Source organism: Oncorhynchus nerka, linkage group LG2 (assembly GCF_034236695.1).
Source record: "Oncorhynchus nerka isolate Pitt River linkage group LG2, Oner_Uvic_2.0, whole genome shotgun sequence".
Taxonomy (NCBI): domain Eukaryota; kingdom Metazoa; phylum Chordata; class Actinopteri; order Salmoniformes; family Salmonidae; genus Oncorhynchus; species Oncorhynchus nerka.
Genome location: NC_088397.1, coordinates 74,563,227 through 74,587,673, shown reverse-complemented (window position 1 = coordinate 74,587,673; position 24,447 = coordinate 74,563,227). Strand labels below are relative to the sequence as shown.

Here is a 24,447-nt window from a genome sequence, read left to right as displayed (position 1 = left end):
AAACTGTTTTCCACCTTCTCCTCCTTCCTTAATTATCCACCCCTCCCCCTTCCTCCTCCTTCTCTGCGGACGACTTTGTCAACCACATTAAAAAAAGGTTGACATCATCCGCTACTCATTCACTCAGCCTATTGAGTCCACTAGTCTGTCACACAGAACTACCCTACGCCTTGACCCCTTTCACCACCTCAAGCTCAACCTTCACAAGACAGAACTGCTCTTCCTCCCTGGGAAGGCCTGCCCGCTCAAAGACCTCTCCATCACGGTTGACAACTCCAGTGTCACCCTTCTAGAGCACAAAGAACCTTGGCATGACCCTGGACAACACCCTGTCGTTCTCTGAAAACAGCAAAGTATTGACCCGCTCCTGCAGGTTCATGTTCTACAACATCCGTAGAGTACGACCCTACCACACACAGGAAGAGGTACAGGTCCTAATCCAGTAGTCCCGTCTGGACTTCTGCAAATCGTTGTTGGCTTTGCTCCCTGCTTTGCTCCCTGCTTGTTCCATCAAACCCCTGCAACTTATCCAGAATCCACCCGTCTGGTTTTCAACCTTCCCAAGTTCTCTAGTGTTACCCCACTCCTCCATAACTTCAGGGTATGGTCAAACCCTACCCCCAACCTGAGCCACCTCAGGTCTCTTGGCCCTCCCGCTCAGCCCAGTCCAAGCTCTTCTCTGTCCTGGCACCCCAATGGTGGAACCACTTTCCCTCTGAAGCTAGGACGGCAGAGTCCCTGCCCATCTTCTGAAAACATCTGAAACCCTACCTCTTCAAACAGTATCTTAAATAATCCTCCTCCTAACTTCGATCCCCCCTTATAGCTCTGACTCTACTTACAGCTATGTTATTGAGGAAAAATGTACTTTCTATGCCTGTGATGTGGTTGTCCTACCAAGATGAATGCACTAAATGTAAGTCACTCTGTATAAGAGTGTCTGCTAAATGACTCAAATGTAAAGTGATGCAATCAAGTGAAAGTGACAGATTTATGGCGACGGGATAACAACTAAATGAGATCAAACTGTTGCTTGAAAACTTACACCATAAAAGCACGAGAGAGGCCACAAATAATGTGTCCAATAACTGACAATAGATTATTATTGACCGTTGTTATATCGACACGTATATTCATTATAAATGCTATTATTGCTTTGTGTTGATTTTCACCATTCACAAGCACACTTGGCGCCTATACTGATATTTTCTCCATAGGTATTTGTATTGGTTTTGTCATTATAAAAATAAGATTTTATTGTTTTCCAATGCTTTGGTTTCATATTTGTAATAAAGGCACTCCATAAACAACATGTATTTAACATTGTACATTCAGTTTACGGCTTTACTTAAAACAAACTAATGATAATGCAATTATGTTCCTTGAAATATTTACATTTCGTATTCTAATGTTACCTAAGACCTTCATGAACACATCCAAATGACATCGGCACGAAGGGGGGTCCAACGAGAACAGGCTTTTCTAGTTCAATGGCTTTATTAGACTGGTGGCTATTGGTACTCCTCGAGGCCCAGCTATTCTACTGATGAATATCCATATGGTCATTATGACAGTCATGGCACTTTGAAGATGAAATGCTCAGAAAGTTTGGTGTTTTATGATCTCAAAGTACTGCTCAACTCTTCAACTAGAAACCCTCAGTTGAACGTGAAATCTTTGACCACTCACAGTGACAAATTGAGATTGTTCCAGCATCATAAAGGGCACTGCTCTATGACCTCCCCACAATGTAATTTCCTCCATGCGCTCCATTCTCCATGCGCTCCTTCCTCCATGCGCTCCTTCCTCCATGCGCTCCTTTCTCCATGCGCTCCTTTCTCCATGCACTCCTTTCTCCATGCACTCCTTTCTCCATGCACTCCTTTCTCCATGCACTCCTTCCTTCATGCACTCCTTTCTCCATGCACTCCTTTCTCCATGCACTCCTTCCTTCATGCACTCCTTTCTCCATGCACTCCTTCCTTCATGCACTCCTTTCTCCATGCACTCCTTTCTCCATGCACTCCTTTCTCCATGCACTCCTTTCTCCATGCACTCCTTTCTTCATGCACTCCTTTCTTCATGCACTCCTTTCTTCATGCACTCCTTTCTCCATGCACTCCCTTCTCCATGCACTCCTTTCACGAACTTGGAAACCTCCTGAGCCTCGACCTGTTTTTTCGGTTTGTTGTTTCCAATTTCTTTTTTTGATTCATTTTATTTTGTTCATAAGTGTTTGTGTTAACACTTGCTACCGACTAGCCAGATAGCTAGCTATGTAGCTAGCAAGGTTTCAATGGAGCATGATTCGCCTGGAATAGCTAACCAACTTTTCCAGCGCTGTAAAAGCTCTTGTCTGTGACAATATTGACAATCCAGAGTTCCAATGCGGCAATTGTTTGCTTGCCAGGGATTACAGGAATGAGGTGGCTATCCTTGGAACTATCCTTGGATCTATCCTTGGAACTTTCTCAACTCCTGTTGCTGGACGCTGCTCAGGCCTGATGGATGTGTCCCCGCCTTGTCATCTGTCCCTATCCGAATGGCCTGTGCTACCTGGAACTGGCCTGCCAAGGAAGTCTTCTCCATCTTGTAGTGGAGTAGACGGAGAACAGCAAGAGGATTGTTTCAATCAGCGCTGGTACCATGTCACAAGTCACGGAAACCGAAGGCAGTGACATGCCGCAAAGCAGACTGTAGTGTCTGTGAGAGGTTTGGAGCAGATTGACCTAAGGAATAGCTTCCTTGCACTGGTGCCTGATCTACCTGCGCCTTCGTCGTTGGGATTGCCTGTGTCTGTGACGGCTCAGCTGACTCCAACTACACTGACTCCAGCAGTGGCTTCGTCGTCGAGTTGGGCTCCTTTACCTCTCCTGGCGATAATCTGGACCTATCTCCGGGAGCAGCGGGCGAATGCTATCCTGCTTCTTGTGGGCCCGTGAAAAAGTTTCAGCGAATTGTGTGAGGAGTAGGAATGGGCGGATTTCTCCATCCTCTTCTCTGGCCATTGTATTGGGAAGTTCAATGGTGAGAAAAGTCCCTGGAGCAAAAACGTTGTGCTATTCAGGATCACGAGTACAGGACATCACTAAGCTGCTCCCAAACATCTTAAACCTGCATCAGGAATATTTATATCTATCAGGAATATTTATATCTCTCATGGATTTTAAAGCACTGATTTGGTCTCTGTTTGACACCAACAAACACCCCATAATATCGGGCCCTGTCTAAATCATGGCATTGAACATTTCAGCAGACTTTTATCCCTCCATAACTGGCTACGAAACTATTGCAGCTCAGTGTGTGTATAATTTTTTTGACCATTTTGACACCTTCTGGAAACAAAGCTTGTTTTATAAGGATGATGGGATCCACCAAAATAATTTGGGTTCCTGGATCCTTTCACAGCATTATAAGGCTGCGTTGAGACAATGACTTATCAATGACCCAAGCCCAGCTCAGTTAATCCCTACCGATGTGTACAGCTCACCGTGCAATAACATGAATAACATGAGAAAGTCTATTTATGCTAAACTTCCCAGTAAAGCAATGAAAACAATCAAGCATCCCAGAACAGTGCTAAAAATAGCCCACATTAACAGCTTAAGAAAAAGGTTCATGAAATCAATAATTTGCTAGTAACAGATGACATTCATAATCTGAAACTCACTTAGATAATACCTTTGATGATACAGTGGTAGCAATACATGGTTATACCATCTACAGAAAAGATAGAAATGCCAAAGGTGGAGGTGTTGTTGTTTATATTCAGAACCACATTCCTGTTAAGCTTAGAGAGGATCTCATGTTAAATCATGTTGAAGTAACATAGCTACAGGTTCATCTGCCTCACCTAAAGCCCATTCTAGTGGGAAGCTGCTATAGACCACCAAGTGCTAACAGTCAGTATCTGGATAATATGTGTGAAATGCTTGATAAGGTATGTGATATCAACAGAGAGGTATATTTTCTGGGTGATTTAAATATTGACTTTCATCAAGCTGCCCACTCAAGAAAAAGCTTCAAACTAAACTAGTGCTTGCAATCTGCTTCAGGTTATTAGTCAACCTACCAGGGTAGTTACAAACAGCACAGGAATGAAATAATCAACATGTATTAATTACATCATTACTAATGCTGCAGAAATTAGCTTGAAAGCAGTATCCACATCCATAGGATGTAGTGATCACAGTAGTGTAGCCATATCTAGGAAAATCACATTTCAAAAGGCTGGGTCTAATATAGTGTATAAGAGGTCATACAATAACTTTTGTAATGATTCCTATGTTGTTGATGTAAATAATATTTGTTGGTCTGTGGTGTGTAATGAGGAGCAACCATATGCTGCACTTGACACATTTATGAAATTGCTTATTCTAGTTAAATGACTGTAAAAAGAGTTAAATTCCCGTGGATTGAATACATGTATGGTTCAGAGGGATGAGGCAAAAGGAATGGCTAATTATTCTGGCTGCACAACCGATTGGCAAAACGTACTGAATATTGAGAAATCATGTGACTGAAAAAGAATAAGAAACTATACTATGAAACAAAGAAAAATGACAAAGAATGATATTAAAAGCTTTGGAACACATGAATGAAATACATGTATCACTAGCCACTTTAACTATGCCACTTTGTTTACTTTGTCTACATTCTCATCTCATATGTATATACTGTACTCGATACCATCTACTGTATGCTGCTCTGTACCATCACTCATTCATATATCCTTATGTACATATTCTTTATCCCCTTACACTGTGTATAAGACAGTAGTTTTGGAATTGTTAGTTAGATTACTTGTTGGTTATCACTGCATTGTCGGAACTAGAAGCACAAGCATTTCGCTACACTCGCATTAACATCTGCTAACCATGTGTATGTGACAAATAACATTTGATTTGATTTGATTTGAAATGAAATATTTGGCAAAAAAGGCAAACTCAGCTCCATCATTCATTGAATCAGATGGCTCATTCATCACAAAACCGATTGATATTGCCATTTTACTTTAATGATTTTTTTCATTGGCAAGATTAGAAAACTTAGGTATGCCAGCAACACTACACATCCAAGTATAACTGATCAAATTATGAAAGATAAGCATTGTCATTTTGAATTCCATAAGTGAGTGTGGAAGAAGTAAAAGAATTGTGTGTATCAACAATGACAAGTCACAGGGGTCCGGTTGCAAAATGACTGAGGATAATAGAGGACGATATTGCCACTCCTATTTGCCATATATTCACATAGCTGACTAATCAGCCTGTTAGTAAACGTTTGGAAAAAATGGTGTTTGACCAGATACAATGTAGTAGTATAGTTTCTTCTTTTTTACTGTAAACAAATTGACAACAGACTTTCAGCATGATTATAGGGAAGGATGGCGCCGAAGCAAAAGGCAGGCATTTTACGTGCCCCCAACCTATTGTGTTTTATTGTTCGTTGATCTGCGTTGTTCGTAACTTATTTTTTACTATTTTTGTACATAATGTTGCCGCTACCGTCTCTTATGACCGAAAATAACTTCTAGACATCAGGACTGCGATTACTCACCACAGACAAGCAGAATCCTTTTTCTTCTTTCACGACTCTGACGAGCCCGAGGCGAAGAATATACGGCTCCCTCGGGAACAGGCCCCGACCCCAGTGATCTGCGTTGCCAGCAGCTCTTCGCAATGCTTGAAGCACAGCGCTGTTTATGACTTCAAGCCTATCAACTCCCGAGACTGGCAATACTATAGTGCCTATAAGAACATCCAATAGTCAAAGGTATATGAAATACAAATGGTATAGAGAGAAATAGTCCTATAATTCCTATAATAACTACATCCTAATACTTCTTAACTGGGAATATTGAAGACTCATGTTAAAAGGAACTACCAGCTTTTATTTGTTCTCATGTTCTGAGCAAGGAACTCAAACGTTAGCTTAAACATTTTTTTTATGTATTACATTAACCTCTTGCCTCTACTTGGGACGCTTGCGTCCCAACTAGAGCTCTGGAAATGCAAATGCGCTACGCTAAATGCTAATAGTATTAGTTAAAACTCAAAAGTTCATTAAAATACACATGCAGGGTATCAAATTAAAGCTACACTCGTTGTGAATCCAGGCAACAAGTCAGATTTTTAAAATGCTTTTCGGCGACAGCATGAGAAGCTATTATCTGATAGCATGCACCAATACACTACAACAGAAAAGCACAGCAGGGGACGTAAACAAAATAATTAGCATTTCGGCGTTACACAAACCGCACAATAAAATAGAAAACAGTCATTACCTTTCACCATCTTCTTTGTTGGCACTCCTAGATGTCCCATAAACACTATTGGGTCTTTATTTCGATTAAATCGGGCCATATAAAGCCAAGATATCGTTATATGTAGACTGTGTGATAAACGAAAAAAAAACAGCGATTTCACAACGTAACGTCATTTTTTAAAATTCAAAAAGTAGACGATAAACTTTCACAAAACACTTCGAAATACGTTTGTAATGCTACTTTAGGTATTAGTAAACGTTAATAAGCGATAAAAATCATCCGTAGGCGATGTAAATATCATTAGCTGTCGTCTTGGAAAAAATTTCAGGAGAGAGCTCTTCCGGAATGATCTGGGCGGAGACCGGAGGTAAGTCGTGCCCCTCTTTCGGTTCAACCAAGAATCAAAGATGATTCAATTCACAAGACTCTAGACAACATGGGGATGCTGTGGGAGTTGAATGCTCGGTCTTATCTAATTCGGCTCACTGTTAACAATTGCTGGAAGTGGCGCAAGGATATTTATTTCCATTTTCTGTGATCAGGTTTTCCTGCGCTTTCCGATGTAACGCACGTTATGTAATAGCCACAGTCGTGATTTAACCAGTTTTAAAAACGTCCGAGGGTTTCCTATCCACACATTCTAACCATATGAACGTACTATATTCCTGGCATGAGTAGCAGGGCGCTGAAATGTTGCGCGATTTTTAACAAAATGTTCAAAAAAGTAGAGGGTAGTAGCAACAGGTTAAGTTAAAATAAAAGTGTTCATTCAGTATTGTTGTAATTGTCATTAGTACAAATATATATACATATATATAAAAATCGTCCGATTAATCAGTATCGGCTTTTTTTGATCCTGCAATAATCAGTATCGGTATCGGCATCCACACTGAGCTAAAGGCTACAGCAGCTGCTTTCAAGGAGCGGACTCAAACCCGGAAGCTTATAAGAAATCACGCTAAGGCCTCCGACGAACCATCAAACAGGCAAAGCATCAATACAGGACTAAGATTGAGGCGTACGACACCGGCTCTGACACTCGTCGGATGTGGCAGGGCCTGCAAACCATTAAAGACTACAAAGGGAAGCACACCCGAGAGCTGCCCAGTGACACAAGCCTACCGGACGAGCTAACCTACTTCTATGCTTGCTTCGAGGTAAATAACACTGAAATATGCATGAGAGCACCAGCTGTACCAGAAGACTGTGTGATCACGCTCTCCAGAGCTGATGTGAGCAAGACCTTTAGACAGAAACATTCACAAGGCCGCAGGGCCAGACAAATTACCAGGACTGCGAGCATGCGCTGACCAACTAGCAAATGTCTTCACTGACATTTTCAACCTCTCCCTGTCTGAGTCTGTAATACCAACATGTTTTAAGCAGACTATCATAGTGCCTGTGCCCAAGAACACTAAGGTAACCTGCCTAAATAACTACCAAACCGTAGCACTCACGTCCGTAGCCATGAAAGGCTGGTCATGGCTCACATCAACATCATTATCCCAGAAACCCTAGACCCACTCCAATTTGCATACTGCCCCAACAAATCCACAGATGATGCAGTCTCTATTGCAGTCCACACGGCCCTTTCCCACCTGGACAAAAGGAACACCTATGTGAGAATGCTATTCATTGACTCCAGCTCAGTGTTCAACACCATCGTGCTCTCAAAGCTCATCAATAAGCTAAGGACACTGGGATTAAACACCTCCCTCTGCAACTGGATCCTGGACTTCCTGAGGGGCCGCCCCGAGATGGTAAGGGTAGATAACAACATATCCGCCATTCTGATCCTCAACACAGGGGCCCCTCAGTGGTGCGTGCTCAGCCCCTTCCTGTACTCCCTGTTCACTCATGACTGCACGGCCAGGCACGTCTCCAACACCATCATAACATTTGCCGATGACACAACAGTGGTAGGCCTGATCACCGACAACAACGAGACAGCCTATAGGGAGGAGGTCAGAGACCTGGCCGTGTGGTGCCAGGGCAACAACCTCTCCCTCAACGTGATCATGGCAAAGGAGATGATTGTGGAGTACAGGAAAAAGAGGACCGAGCACGCCCCAATTCTCATCGACAGGGCTTCAGTGGAGCAGGTTGAAAGCTTCAAATTCACATCACCAACAAACTAACATGGTCCAAGCACACCATGACAGTCATGAAGCGGGCACGACAAAACCTATTCCCCCTCAGGAGACAGAAAAGATTTGGCATGGGTCCTCAGATCCTCAAAAGGTTCTACAGCTGCACCATCGAGAGCATCACTGCCTGGTATGGCAACTACTCGGCCTCCGAACGCAAGGCTCTAAAGAAGGTAGCGCGAACGGCCCAGTACATCACTGGGGCCAAGCTTCCTGCCGTCCAGGACCTCTATACTAGGCGGTGTCAGAGGCCCTAAAAATTGTCAAAGACTCCAGCCACCCTAGTCATAGACTGTTCTCTCTGCTACCACACGGCAAGTGGTACCGGAGCGCCAAGTCTAGGTCCAAGAGGCTTCTAAACAGCTTCTACCCCAAAGCCATAAGACTCCTCCTGAAAATCGAGTCAAATGGCTACCCAGACTATTCGCATTGACCCTCCCCCTCCCCACCACTGTCACTCTCTGTTGTCATCTATGCATAGTCACTTTAATTAACTCTACCTACATGTACATGCTACCTCAACTAACCAGTGCCCCCACACATTGACTCTGTACCTGCACCCCCCTGTATATATAATTTTTTACTGCTGCTCTTTAATTACTTGTTACTTTTATCTCTTAATCTTATCCATATTTTATAAACTGCACTGTCGGTTAAGGGCTCATAAGTAAGCATTTCACTGTAAGGTGCCCTGTTGTATTCGGCGCATGTGACTAATATAATTTGATTTGACATTCAACAAGCACCACACATACACAAATTACTGATGATTGGCTGAGAGAAATGTAGGACTTCAGTTCGGCTTTTGACATTATCGATCATAGTCTGCTGATGGAAAAACATGTGTTAAGACTTTAAAGCCCCTGCCATATTGTGGATAAAGAGTTAACTGTCTTACAGAACACAGAGTTCTCCAACATAATCCAGCTACAATAAGGAATTTCCCAGGGCAGCTGTCTAGGCCCCTTACTTTTTTCAATCTTTACGAATGACATGCCACTGGCCTTGAGTAAAACCAGTGCATCTATGTACGCAGATGAGTCAACACTATACACGTCAGTTACTACAGCGAGTGAAATCACTGCAACACTTAACAAAAAGGTGCAGTTAGTTTCAGAATGGGTGGCAAGGAATAAATTAGTCCTAAAATATTTCCAAAACTGTCATGCTCAAAACATACTGATAAAACAGTAGCTAAGATGAGGAGAAGTCTATCCATAATAAAGCGCTGCTCAGCCTTTCTAAAAACACTAACAACAAGGCAGGGCACACAGGCTCTAGTTTTGTCGCATCAGATAAAAATACACCTTATTTAACAGTGGGGACTATGGAGACACACACACAGGCACAGACACACATGATAAAAAGTAAGTGGCTGTTCCACTGGATGTCATAAGGTGAAAGCACCAATTTGTAAGTCGCTCTGGATAAGAGCGTCTGCTAAATGACTTAAATGTAAAATGTAATAAGACATTGTACACACACGTACACATGCATGTTGTATTGTAAATATGTGATAGTGGAGTAGTGGCCTGAGGGAACACACTAAATGTATTGGGTACATAATGAAATGTAATGTCATGTCATATTTTAAATGGTATATAACTGCCTTAATGTTGGGGGCGGCAGGGTAGCCTAGTGGTTAGAGCGTTGGGCTAGTAAACGGAAGGTTGCAAGTTCAAATCCCTGAGCCGACAAGGTACAAGTCTGTCGTTCTGCCCCTGGATAGGCAGCTAACCCACTGTTCCTAGGCCGTCATTGAAAATAAGAATTTTTCTTAACTGACTTACCTAGTTAAATAAAGAAAAACAAATGTTGCTGGACCCCAGGAGGAGTAGCTGCTGCCTTGGCAGGAACTAATGGGGATCCTTAATAAATATACAATTAAGCCATCAATTAACCTCTGCAACCTCCAGTAAACATGCTCTGTCAGGGAGATATCCATGTTTGATCAAAGGGCTTGGACTAGCTTGCTAGCTACAGCCTTCCCTGGGCTTTCTACATTTAAATACATTATCAAACACAGTTTAATTAGAATTAACGGTTGACAACTATTTTTTCATCATGATGAGGCAAGCAAGAGAACTTGCACATTTTAGAGACAAAACATGACTTTGCAGTTTGCTTTGAAGTCTTGTTGAAGTCTTGTTGAAGAATTCCCCTTTCAGGAGTTGGGAAATGTAATTATAAGTAAAGGCTTTGGCCGTGTGTGGTGTAAACACTAAACACTGATGCTGGATTTCTAGTTTCCCGTCACACAACATATGGGCCTGTATTCGAAGAGTGATGTGCTGATCTAGGATTAGTTATGCCTTTTAGATCATAATGAAAAAGATGATATGGACAGGGGGGGTCGTGATCCTAGAACAGCACTCCTCCCACACTGAGACGCTTTATGAATACAGGCCACGGAACTCCATCGTATGTGAACAACTCTGACATTTCCCCTCTCTGTCCGAGGCGTGGTAGCTAAGTGAGTGTGCTCTGTGCATGTTTCAATGAATCCAAAACTCTTGAACATCTCTCCAGCTGATATTATTAGCCAGATTAGGCCCCTGATCCCCCTGACTGTTATAGGTGGATTAAGCCTAGCTGGGCCCTCTAGAAAAGATACAGCTACAGCAAGGCTTCTTTTATTAACAAAGCCAACTGAGGAGAGGAGAGGAGAGGAGAGGAGCATGAGGACAAACAAACCCAGAGTGACTGTACAAAAACAGAGCTGTGGAAACAAGCAGTGTCATGGGAGGGAGGGAGGGCTGGAGAGAGGTGGGAGGAAAATGACAGAAAAAGAGAAAGGTAGACAGGACAAAAGACAGTGGAAGAGATGGACAGTATGAATGAGGGGAAAGAGAGTGTGAGAGAGAGAGATGGCTGTACATGTCTACCAGGCTAGGGTTTGTGAAAAGGCCCCAGATCCAGGAGATTTTCACAAGCTCCTTCAAGCACACTATAAACATACAACCACACAGCTGAAAACTGATCCCCCTGCTATGGACAGTCTCATAGTCAACCAAACATGCATACACATGCCATGAGACACATGCAGATGCACACAGAAGAGGAGATGAGAGTAGTGTTGCCACGATACCATAATTCTTACTTTGATACAAATACCAGAATTAGTATCACAATACTCAATACCATCATGATACTCAATACTATCACGATACTCAATACCATCACAATACTCAATATCATCACGATACTCAATACCATCGCAATACTCAATACCATCACAATACTCAATACCATCACAATACTCAATTCCATCACGGTACTCAATACCATCACGGTACTCAATACCATCACAATACTCAATACCATCACGGTACTCAATACCATCACAATACCATCACGGTACTCAATACCATCACGGTACTCAATACCATCACAATACTCAATACCAAAACAATCCAACAACAAAAAAAGTCACAGAATGGCACTTGATCCAGACAGAGTTATATCACTACATTTAAAAGTTTTTTTAGACACCCATGTATGCAATAATTCATCAATTATACAATCAATTTTACGTAGCTTTTACCAACTTAACTCCAAAATAACAATGGTCATAATTAATTTGAATGATAAACTGGGTAAATCCAGATGTAGCCTAGGTCTATTCCCAATGCCGGTGAATGCATATTATTCAATAGGAGTGTGTGCATGCATTGAGTTAATGAGCTTCCTTTAGCTGATTTCATGGGTAGGTAATTCAGCTGTACGCTAACAAGGAAGGTTAGTCTACAATTAAAGCTGGAAGCTACTGATATTGTCTTGCATTGTAAAAGTGTTCTGGCCTCTATGGACATAGTTTTGCCGCCCTATGGGACTCCAAATCACGGCCGGTTGTGATTCATCCTGGAATCAAACCAGGGTCTGTAGTGACGCCTCTAGCAGTAAGATGCAGTGCCTTTAGACCGCTGTGCCACTCGGCAGCCCGATAGGTAATGAACAGTTAAAACAGTTCTACATGCCGTGTTGCATTATTCAAACTGTTCTGGAGCAGGTCGAGAGCTTCAAGTTCATTGGAGTCCACATCACTAAGGGCTTACCATGGTCCACACATACGCGCATAGTTGTAAAGAGGACACGGCAGCACCTCTTCCCCCTCAGGAGGCTGAAAAGATTTGGCATGAGCCCTTGGATCCTCAAAAAGTTCTTGACTGGCCGCTTGGTATGGCAAATGCACCACCCTTGACCACAAAGCGCTACAGAGGGTGATGCAGACAGTACAGTACATCACTGGGGCCGAGCTCCCTCTATATCAGAGGAAGGCTGAACAATTGCCAAAGACTTCCACCACCCAAGCCATAGACTGTTCACTCTGCTACCGTCCAGCAAATGGTACAGGGGCATCAGCTCTCAACTGGCTCCGAGACAGCTTCTACCCTCAAGCCATAAGACTGCTAAATAGTGGTACCCTAACTATCTGCACTGACTATATATACACACCATATACACCCTCACACACACACACACACACACACACACACACACACACACACACACACACACACACACACACACTTCACACAAAATAATTTACTGCTGCTACTCTGTTCTTTATTTACTCTTATTATTATCTGTCCTGATGACTAGTCACTTTACCCTGCCTTCATGTTTATCTACTCTACCTCAAATACCTTGTACGTCTGCACAATGATCTAGTAATGGTACACCCTGTATATAGTTTAATTCCTGTGTATTTCACTGTATTCGTTGTGATACCATGGAAAGGGTTCATTAGCAATAATTTCACAGTAAAGTCTATACCAGTTCTATTCGGTACATTTGACAAACATTCGATATAATTTGATTTGGGGAGCTAGCAATGCAGCCCAGACAGCTCTTGCAATGAATGAGTAAGTGGAGCAGGAACTGTGCTCTTCACACTATGAAGGGCCTGCACTGATACACAGACTTGATCCTCTCAATCACGTGAGACACATTTGACATAAGTACCGAACGTAACAAAAATTCTAGTGACAAACTTTTATTATTAGTCATTTTGGGAGGGGGGGGGGGGGGGGGGGTTCGGTATACCGTGCAACACTAAAGGAGAGGCAGGCGGGCCGGCCCTGGGACTGTGTTTGAGCGCTCCAGCAGTCGAGCAGAGCGGGAATTAGATGCTAAGCCAAAAATATCTTGAAGCACAGGCTGTGAAAGAAGGGAAGTAAATCCTTGATCAATGCAAATGTCTCCGGGACCACCTTTCCACGTGCATTTGCTTAAAGGCCCAGTGCAGTCAAAAACATGATTTCCTTGGTTTTATATATTTTCCCACACTATGATGTGAAAATTATGATAATGTTCTGTGAGTGTAAGAGCTGTTTGAAAAGACTGGCTGGAATTTCAGTAAATTTGTTAATAGACCAATAAGAAAGCATTAAAAACCTCTCTGCCAATAAGAGCTAGTTTTCCTTTTTCCCCTCCCCACTCCCAGACAGTCCTAGCAAAATGATTGCTTGAGAAATAGCTCTTTGCTAAGAAGCAATTTTTGTTTATTCTTGACCACTAACTGAAAACGAGCAGAGTATGGTATTTCATTGTTACCCAGAAATTGATATAGAAATTTGTTTTTTTTTAGCTGAAGACTTCTGGACACTGGCCAGTCAAAACACAGCTCAAAGCCAAAGCGGGTCAAGGCACCATGCAGAGAAAGTTGTAAAATCATTCAGAATCAACTATTAAGATCTAGACCCTTTGTGTTTACTGTAATTATAATGTTGGCAGGAAGTTTAACACTCATAATCGAATAGTGTGTATTTATGTATCGTCTCGACCAGCTCCGCTAAAGAATTAGAAACCTAAGCCTGTTCTACTCCAATAGTTATTTTTTTTCTCTTCGTGGTATCCAATTAGTAGTTACAGTTTTGTCCCATCGCTGTAACTCCTGTACGGACTCAGGAGGCGAAGGTTTGAAAGCCGCACATCCTCCGAAACACGACCCTGCCAAGCCGCACTGCTTCTTGACACAATGCCCGCTTAACTCGGAAGCCAGCCGCACCAATGTGTCAGAGGAAACACTGTACACCTGGCGACCGTGTCAGCGTGCATGAGCCCGGACCGCCACAGGAGTTGCTAGAGCGCGATGGGACAAGTACATCCCGGCCGACCAAACCCTCCCCTAACCTGGACAAAGCTGGGCCAATTGTGCGTCGCCCCATGTCGCGGCTGGCTGTGACTGAGTCTGGACTCAAACCAGGATCTCAAGTGGCACAGCTAGCACTGTGATGCAGTGCATTAGACCAGTTCTGTTGAAGTGAAGGAATCTATAACCTGTTATCTAACCTGAGCATTGAGGATAGCACCAATCCCTGTCTCACCCTGCTAAGGAAGTGAAAATCTGTTGAATTCAAAGAGTTCTGAATGAATGAGGGCACGCTAACCTGTCTTCCCTGTGTTCTTCATGGAGGTCTTGTTGGACGACTCAGCGTTGAACCCATTGAGGGTCAGCTCCTGGTACTCCTGAGAGACCTGGGCATCCTCATCTGAAATATCCACTGGTGATTGGTTCCTCTCCACACACTCAGGGTAGGAGGAGGCCCAGCCCCCAGTCCCGTGGGTCCCTGCAGGAAGAGGGGAGAGAGAGTCAGTTACACCATCCACAGCACTAAGATCTGGGACAAAAAAAACGTCTTCAAAAAACGTCTCAGAGTCCTACAGTTCCTAAATAGAGACAGAGAGTGAAACCCCACCTCCCACCTTGCTCTTTGCAGTGAAAGAGACAGTAGAAAAATCTACTTCCTGATTCACTGTCTGCTCTTCTAATCCTCTCTCACACCCACAGAATAATCCCCCAAAGATGTGGCTGTTCTTGATCTGTTCACTGCTACACATTTCAATGTTTTTATTTACCTTTATTTAACCAGGTAAGACCCATTGGGGTTAAAAACCTATTTTGCGAGGGCAACCTGGCAAGAAGGCAAAACAGAGAAATAGCAGCATGTAGGTAAAATATTACAGAAATACTAAAATACCCCCCACACACACACCTGAGGAGCAATCCACTGCAGTCATGCTTTTTTATCCAGATGAATTTGTCACCAGTTTCTCATGCTGAAGCAGTAAACTAGACCCCTGAGTGCTACAGATTTGTCCATCAAGTTAAATTAGGATGAATCGTCTTCTCCCCGTTCCACATACTGCCTGGAAGCGTGCATTGATTGGCCAGGTCTGGATTCCATGGAAGAGCGGCCGCTATGGATCTGGGCTGTGCTTCTTACTAATAGCGGCATCAGTAAGCTGGAGTGAAGTCATCATTCATCGCTTGTGTCTGTCTGTACCAGCGCCACTCTAATATCTCACACCACTAAAGAAAAGCACCCGCACGCGAACACGCACGCACGCACGCACACACACACACACACACACACACACACACACACACACACACCGAGTGAAGAACACTGTTTGTGTCTCAAAACAACAAGAGAAAATAAGTAGTTCTCATACAGTTAAATAGCATCCCCCCGCACTTCAGCCACAGCAATAACAGATGATAGCTGCTTTGCCACTCAACAGGATACTGTTTATACACTGATTGCACAAAACATTAGAAACACCTGCTCTTTCATGACATAAGCTGACCAGGTGAATTCAGGTGAAAGCGATGATCCCTTATTGATGTCACCTGTTAAATTCACTTCAATCAGTGGAGATGAAGGGGTGGAGACAGGTTAAATAATGATGTTTAAGCCTTGAGACAATTGAGACATGGATTGTGTGTGTATCATTCAGAGGGTGAATGGGCAAGACAAAATATTTAAGTGCCTTTGAACGGGTTATGGTAGTACCGGTTTGAGCATGTCAAGAACTGCAACGCTTCTGTGTTTTTCACGCTCAACAGTTTCCCGTGTGTATCAAGAATGGTCCACCACCCAAAGGACATCAAGCCAACTTTACACAACTGTGGAAGCAGTGGAGTCAACATGGGCCAGCATCCCTGTGGAACGCTTTCGACACCTTGTAGAGTAAATGCCTCAACGAATTGAGGCTGTTCTGAGGGCAAAAGGGGGTGCAACTCAACATTAAGAATGTGTTCCTAATGTTTTGTACACTCTGTGTAAAGGCTACAGTAGGGAGAGAGAGCAGGCTCTGAGGAAATGTCATGTATTTTCTACTTCTGTAAATAAAACCCTGGCTGTCTCATCTTGGTTTGACATATTCCTCTCTCTCACTCTACCAGGTGGAAACACAAATCTAATCCTTTATGGACACATCTGTTTCCTTCAAAATAACAAACCACCTAATTACATGTAAAAAGCCATGTTTTCAGGAATGCACATAATAACTACACCACAGATAGAAATAAATGACAAAATAACAGTCAAATAATACGCTCCACAGAAACGTAATTACACACACTTAAACTTGAAACGCTTTTTGATTTTTTCCAGCTGTAGCCTCGAGTTCACTTTTCTGGAAAGCGATCCCTGATCAAAAGCTAGCTCGGAGCTTTCCACGTCTGTATTATTTGTCGGCAACTTATTTGGTAAACAACCTGCAGCTTTATGAAAACAGTTCTGATTGTAGTCTCAAATCCTGATGCCCCTCCTCACAGTCAACAACACCCCCACACACTCATCATGAAGAGTTACACCACATGTATGTATCCAACCTCTATCATACTGTACCTAATAGTTACATCAATCATTTTCCAATTTATATTTACAGAAATGTAAGACTAATGTTGAGGGAATGTCTTTAACAGATAATATTATATTGACTATGTATTCACCATGCATACTGTAATTGCATCTATTTATTTTTCCCCCTGGAAGCTATTTCGTCACAGAATGGCAATTGACTTGATTAAACAATGGGTCATTATATGTATTCCTTACAATCTTTGACTACGTGGCAGAAAATGTTTTCTGTGCCGACAAAGTACACAATGGGAATTTAGGCTTTTAGTTGAATATATAACCATTGTAATAACCATCCATGAGCTTCTCCCCGTCCCACTGTTTACTTATGAGGCCCTCTGGCCTTTCCAATCCACAGGAGTTTGACTCAATTTCCGCTGCTAACAGGGAGCCCCTGCTGCCATCCCCATGTCACCCCAGATCAGCTGGGCCCAGGTCAGTGACATAGAGCCAAAACACTGTGAATCAGTATGACTGAGGCTCGAAGCAAGCTAGATCTACTCAGGTTTTTCTAAAGCTAACCTGAATCGGTTAGCTTCACATTCCAGCTCAGGCTTCATACATACTACGATGGTGGATATTGCTTGTACGCCTGCCGATAACTCGAGCAGGCTTGTAACTGCGTGTGCATGTCGCACGTGGCTAGTCGAACACCAAACTCTTTATTGAGACAATGCTGAAACATCAATCCATGGGCGAGTCAGTGACACATTTTAATTTGTTCCGGAATCAAAATGAAAGAAAAGTTATCTTGCAAATTCAGCAGGCTACGGTGTGAAATAAGCTTTCAGAAGTGCCGTCTTTATGTTACCACGTATCGTTAATGCCGACTTTGGTGTTCTTATCAGTGCACAACCACAAACACCTTTTCCCCCCACTCCTATCGATAAAATAACTGTATTAAGTCATACAAAAGTGTTACTGTGCGTGAAGATTAAAATGCATTCTGTCATTACCAAATGTGTAATGTGATATATATTACACCAAAAACAAGTGGTTGAAAAAAATATTTGAATACGTCCCTGAAGGGAATGATGACACAATGTTTGCAAGAGGAAGGAAACCTCTTTTCATTGGTCCTCAACTCGTGGCTCAATAATTTCATCCAGGGTAGGTGGAGTTAGCCTATCCCGGAGCAGGTTAGTTCTGAATGATTTGTTGCCAATGAAAATGTACTTGGCTAAAAGTTGAGCCACTTACATATGACCGGTCATCCCGAGTTGATCTCAGACTTGACCAAAGTGAACTTGATAACTCCTCAAACCTGCTTCGTAGGATAAACCTCAGGTCAGTGACACACACACCCAGGAGGGGAAGCCGATTGGAATGGGATGACTGAACAGACAGACGAGCGCACACACACACGCACACACACACACACACACACACACACACACACACACACACACACACACACACAGGTGGGTATATGTAAGTAACACTGGGGATTGGTGGGATGGAAAGGTTTGACCACCACACCAGAGAGACAATTTACTGGACCAGTGAACAATGTGAACAAAGACAGGTGATATCTTCAGTTGGGCTGGATGACAGACATGGTATAGAACGTTACGACACAGTTGGCATTGTAGTTAGTCTTGCATAGCGTCTTGTGATCGAGGAGAAGCAGGGAAATCCAGGCTAGGATTTCATTCACGCATATGAAGCAGCGATGGTCAAAAACAACGGCTGATAGAGTACATGCCCTGGTAGAGGAATAAAGAAATATGCTGTCTTTTCAGGAGGGGCTTTCCACGCCTCACTAGCCATAGACATTGTCATACTCTGCCCATTTACCTATTCCTACTTAACACTGTAGTAAGATAATAGAACACATTTACCTATTCCTACTTAACACTGTAGTAAGATAATAGAACACATTTACATATTCCTACTTAACACTGTAGTAAGATAATAGAACACATTTACCTATTCCTACTTAACACTGTAGTAAGATAATAGAACACATTTACCTATTCCTACTTAACACTGTAGTAAGATAATAGAACACATTTACCTATTCCTACTTAACACTGTAGTAAGATAATAGAACACATTTACCTATTCCTACTTAACACTGTAGTAAGATAATAGAACACATTTACCTATTCCTACTTAACACTGTAGTAAGATAATAGAACACATTTACCTATTCCTACTTAACACTGTAGTAAGATAATAGAACACATTTACCTATTCCTACTTAACACTGTAGTAAGATAATAGAACACATTTACCTATTCCTACTTAACACTGTAGTAAGATAATAGAACACATTTACCTATTCCTACTTAACACTGTAGTAAGATAATAGAACACATTTACCTATTCCTACTTAACACTGTAGTAAGATAATAGAACAAATTTACCTATTCCTACTTAACACTGTAGTAAGATAATAGAACACATTTACCTATTCCTACTTAACACTGTAGTAAGATAATAGAACACATTTACCTATTCCTACTTAACACTGTAGTAAGATAATAGAACACATTTACCTATTCCTACTTAACACTGTAGTAAGATAATAGAACACATTTACCTATTCCTACTTAACACTGTAGTAAGATAATAGAACACATTTACCTATTCCTACTTAACACTGTAGTAAGATAATAGAACACATTTACCTATTCCTACTTAACACTGTAGTAAGATAATAGAACACATTTACCTATTCCTACTTAACACTGTAGTAAGATAATAGAACACATTTACCTATTCCTACTTAACACTGTAGTAAGATAATAGAACACATTTAGCTGAAAAGGAAAATACTAAATCTGGTGAAACAAAGGATTTCTCCAGTACGTTGGTTAAAGAGAGGCAATGAGGCTACTCTGAACGTGAAGACCCTGTAATACAGTACAATGCTGTTGGCTGAAAAGAAAAGGCTGGTAGCTAGCACTGTCAGGATGAAACCACTGTTTGTTGAAAGCTGTTGCATTATTCCCCGTTTTATTGGCTCATAAAGAGGAGAAGAGCCTCAAGGCTGTAAATACAGATCTCCCTGTGTGAGTGTTACAGTTGACGGTGACTCACTGTTTAAAACTTCGTAGGGCTGTTAACGGGATCAATATGACAACAGCCAGTGAAAGTGCAGGGCTCCAAATTCAAAACAACAGAAATCTCATAATTAAAATTCCTCAAACAAACATGTATCTTATACCGTTTTAAATGTAATCTTGTTGTTAATCCCACCACAGTGTCCGATTTCAAATAGGCTTTACAGCGAAAGCACCACAAACGATTATGTTAGGTCACCACCAACTCACAGAAATATTCAGCCATTTTTCCAGCCAAAGAGAGGAGTCACAAAAAGCACAAAGAGATAAAATTAATCACTAACCTTTGATGATCTTCATCAGATGACACTCATATGACTTCATGTTACACAATACATGTATGTTTTGTTTGATAAAGTTCATATTTATTTAAAAAAATATCAGTATACATTGGCGCGTTACGTTCACTAGTTCCAAAAACATCTGGTGATATTGCAGAGAGCCACATAATTTTACAGAAATACTCATTATAAATGTTGATAAATACAATTGTTAGACATGAAAATATAGATATACCTCTCCTTAATGCAACCGCTGTGTCAGATTTCAAAAAAACTTTACGGAAAAAGCAAACCATGCAATAATCTGAGACGGCACTCAGAAGAATTTTTTTTTTTCCGCCATGTTGGAGTCAACAGAAATCAGAAATAACATTATAAATATTCCCTTATCTTTGATGATCTTCATCAGAATGCACTCCCAGGAATCCTAGTTCCACAATAAATGTTTGTTTTGTTCGATAATGTCCATTATTTATGTCCAAGTAGCTACTTTTGTTAGCGTGTTTAGTACACAAATCCAAACGCTTGTGCAGGTCCAGCCGAACGTCGGAAGAAAACTTAAAAAAGTTATATTACAGGTCGAAGAAACTTGTCAAACTAACTATGGAATCAATCTTTAGGATGTTGTTATCATGAATCTTCAATAACGTTCCAACCGGAGAATTATATTGTCTGTAGAAAGACCATGGAACGCAGGTCGCTATCATGTGAAATGTGCATGATCTGACCATGACCTGGCTCTCTGCCAGACCACTGACTCAAAGAGCTCTCATCCGGCCCCACAATACAGTAGAAGCCTCATTCAAGTTTCTAAATACGGTTGACATCTAGTGGAAGCCTTATGAAGTGCAATATAACCAATATCCCACTGTGTACTCAATAGGGGCTGGGTAGAAAATCGACCAACCTCAGATTTCCCACTTCCTGTTTGGATTTCTTCTCAGGTTTTGGCCTGCCATATGAGTTATGTTATACTCACAGACATCATTCAAACAGTTTTTACAAACTTCAGAGTGTTCTATCCATTCTATCCAATACTAATAATAATATGCATATATTAGCAACTGGGACTGAGGAGGAGGCCGTTTACTCTGAGCACCTTTAATCTAAGATACTCAATACTGCCCCTGCAGCCATAAGAAGTTAATTAACCTGCATTTGCCTGTTTGCAAATACTAGTCTTTGATATAACTGGGAAGAGTTACAGTGCCTCAAATATTACTCACAGTAACACATTTATATTTGCTCAATGTTTCTCAAATAGCTGAAATAGCCATTGTATCTTTTCTTAAAAAGACAAAATTGTAAGAGACGAAGTACATTCATGCACAATGTTCTACAGAGCTTAACTCAAATAACAAGTGTTTTCATGCCACTCCCACACCTTATTGACAAGCCTCCAATAACTTGATCTACTCCAGTTCCATGTTCCAACTTTCTATTCCACTTCCATGTTAGAAATGTTACTATTCCAATTCCATGTTAGAACTCTGTCTCTATTCCAGATCTATTTTAGAGGTCCTAGGAGGCTTGTACCATGTTTCCCCCACAGCCCATGTCTCCAGTAGGAGAGAAACAGCAATTGCGGGTTAGTGTCAATACAAATAAATGAATGAGTGTAATAAACCCAACACTGGAACAACTCAAATACTAATTGCACACGTGTCAGTTTTGTCCAAGCGCAACATGCAACAGGGTCTAATCTGGCGTTCATTTTCCATCAGAAATAGATTCCAGGCCATTTACCAGCACTGAGATAATTGGGGTCTTTAAAAGTAACAGAGAAAGGGAGGAGCAGAGCTAGGATCAGATAACAAAGGGTTGTGAAGTCGGTTAATTATTCTCAATGTCATCAATCAGGCTGACTGTAATCCTAGTGGCTGGCTCTGCCTCTGCTGCCAGTGAATGGATGGAGGGAACAGTCACCCTTCGGGCAGAAAGACTACAGAAATGAGAACTTGGATGTGCAACATCTAACCAAGCTGCAATAAACCCAGTCAAGTCAACTCAACCATCTGGCTCAAGGACCACATAGCGAAAGATGCACTGTATGCTAGTTCAGGGTAGCAGTGAGGTGCTACCCTTAACTAGCCTTCAGGCCACCATTCACTATATGGTCCGTCGAGCCGGATGGTTGACTTGCCTTGAATGCATTTATTGTAGGTTGGTTTACAAAGACAGTCCAGTGACGTCAGCAATAAAGATTAGTGGGGGGGATTGATACAGTTACATTTCGTGACATTATTTTTGAACTATATTATATCGGTACTTGACTCAAAGTATCGATGTGTAAAGAAATATATACGCAACCGTTCAAAAGTCTGGGGTCACTTGAAATGTCCTTGTTTTTGAAAGAAAAATAAATAAATTGTCCATTAAAATAACATCAAATCGATCAGAAATACAGTGAAGACGTGTACAACGCCGTGTACTACTCCCTTCACAGAACAGCGCAAACTGGCTCTAACCAGAATATAAAGAGGAGTGGGAGGCCTCGGTGAACAACTGAGCAAGAGGATGTAGATATATTTTCTACATTGTGGAAAAATAGTGAAGACCTCAAAACTATGAAATAACACATATGGAATCATGTAGTAACCAAAACTGTGTCAAACATATAAAAATATTTCATATTTGAGATTCTTCAAAGTAGCCACCCTTTGCCTTGATGACAACTATTGGCAGTCTCTCAACCATCTTCCAAGTCCCTTGGAATGCATTTCAATTAACAGGTGTGCCTTGTTAAAAGCTATTTGTGGAATTTTCTTCCGTATTCATGCATTTGAGTGAATCAGTTGTGTTGTGACAAGGTAGGGGGGTGGTATACAGAAGATAGCTAGATTATAGATAGATAGATAGAAGATAGCTCTATTTGGTAGAAGACCAAGTCCATACTATGGCAAGAAGAGCTCAAAAAAGCAAAGAAAAATGACAGTCCATCATTACTTTAAAAATGTCAAGAACGTTGAAAGTTTCATCACACGCAGTCGCAAAAACCATCAAGCGCTACAATGAAACTGGCTCTCATGAGGACTACCAAAGGAAAAGAAGACCCAGAGTTACCTCTGCTGCAGAGCATACGTTTGTTAGAGTTAAATGCACCTCAGAAATTGCAGCCAAAATAAATGCTTCACAGATTTCAAGTAACAGACACATCTCCACATCAACAGTTCAGAGGAGACTGTGTGAATCAGGCCTTCATGGTCAAATTGCTGCAAAGAAGACACTAATAAAGGTAACCAATAAGAACAAGAGACTTGTTTGGGACAAGAAACACGAGCAATGGACATTAGACTGGAAATCTGTCCTTTGGTCTGATGAGTCCAAATTTGAGATTTTTGCTTCCAACCGCTGTGCATTTGTGAGACGTAGAGTAGGTGAACTGATGATCTCCGTATGTGTGGTTCCCACCGTGAAGCATGGAGGAGGAGGTGTGATGGTGTGGGAGTGCTTTGCTGGTGACAATGTCTGTGATTTATTTACAATTCAAGGCACACTTAACCAGTATGGCTAACACAGAATACTGCTAGAATATGCCATCCCATCTGGTTTTCGCTTAATGGGACTATCATTTGTTTTTCAACAGGACAATGACCCAACACACCTCCAGGCTGTGTGTAAGGGCTATTTGACCAAGAAGGAGATCAATGGAATGCTGCATCAGATGACCTAGCCTCCACAATCATCCGATCTCAACCCAATTAGGATGGTTAGGGATGAGTTGGACCGCAGAGTGAAGGAAAAGCAGCCCAAAAGTGCTCAGCATATGTGGGAACTCCTTCAAGACTGTTGGAAAATAATTCCAGGTGAAGCTGGTTGAGAGAATGCCAAGAGCGTGCAAAGCTGTCATCAAGGCAAAGGTTGGCTACTTTGAGGAATCTAAAATATATAATATATTTTGATTTGTTTAACACTTTTCTTGTTCACTAAACGCAGCAAAAATAGAAACGTCCTCTCACTATCAACTGCGTCTATTTTCATCAAACTTAATGTGTAAATATTTGTATAAACACAACAAGATTCAACAACTGA

The 24,447-nt window shown here is 41.7% G+C and overlaps 1 protein-coding gene across 1 annotated transcript in view; it reads right to left on the bottom strand.

Annotated features, from left to right (window-relative positions):
• LOC115142449 (receptor-type tyrosine-protein phosphatase gamma-like) overlaps nucleotides 1-24,447 on the bottom strand; it is a 241,688-nt gene that overhangs the window by 114,688 nt on the left and 102,553 nt on the right. The window contains exon 3 of the mRNA XM_065002572.1: nucleotides 14,808-14,987. Coding sequence (XP_064858644.1) covers nucleotides 14,808-14,987 — 180 coding nt within the window. The remainder of the gene's footprint in view (nucleotides 1-14,807; nucleotides 14,988-24,447) is intronic.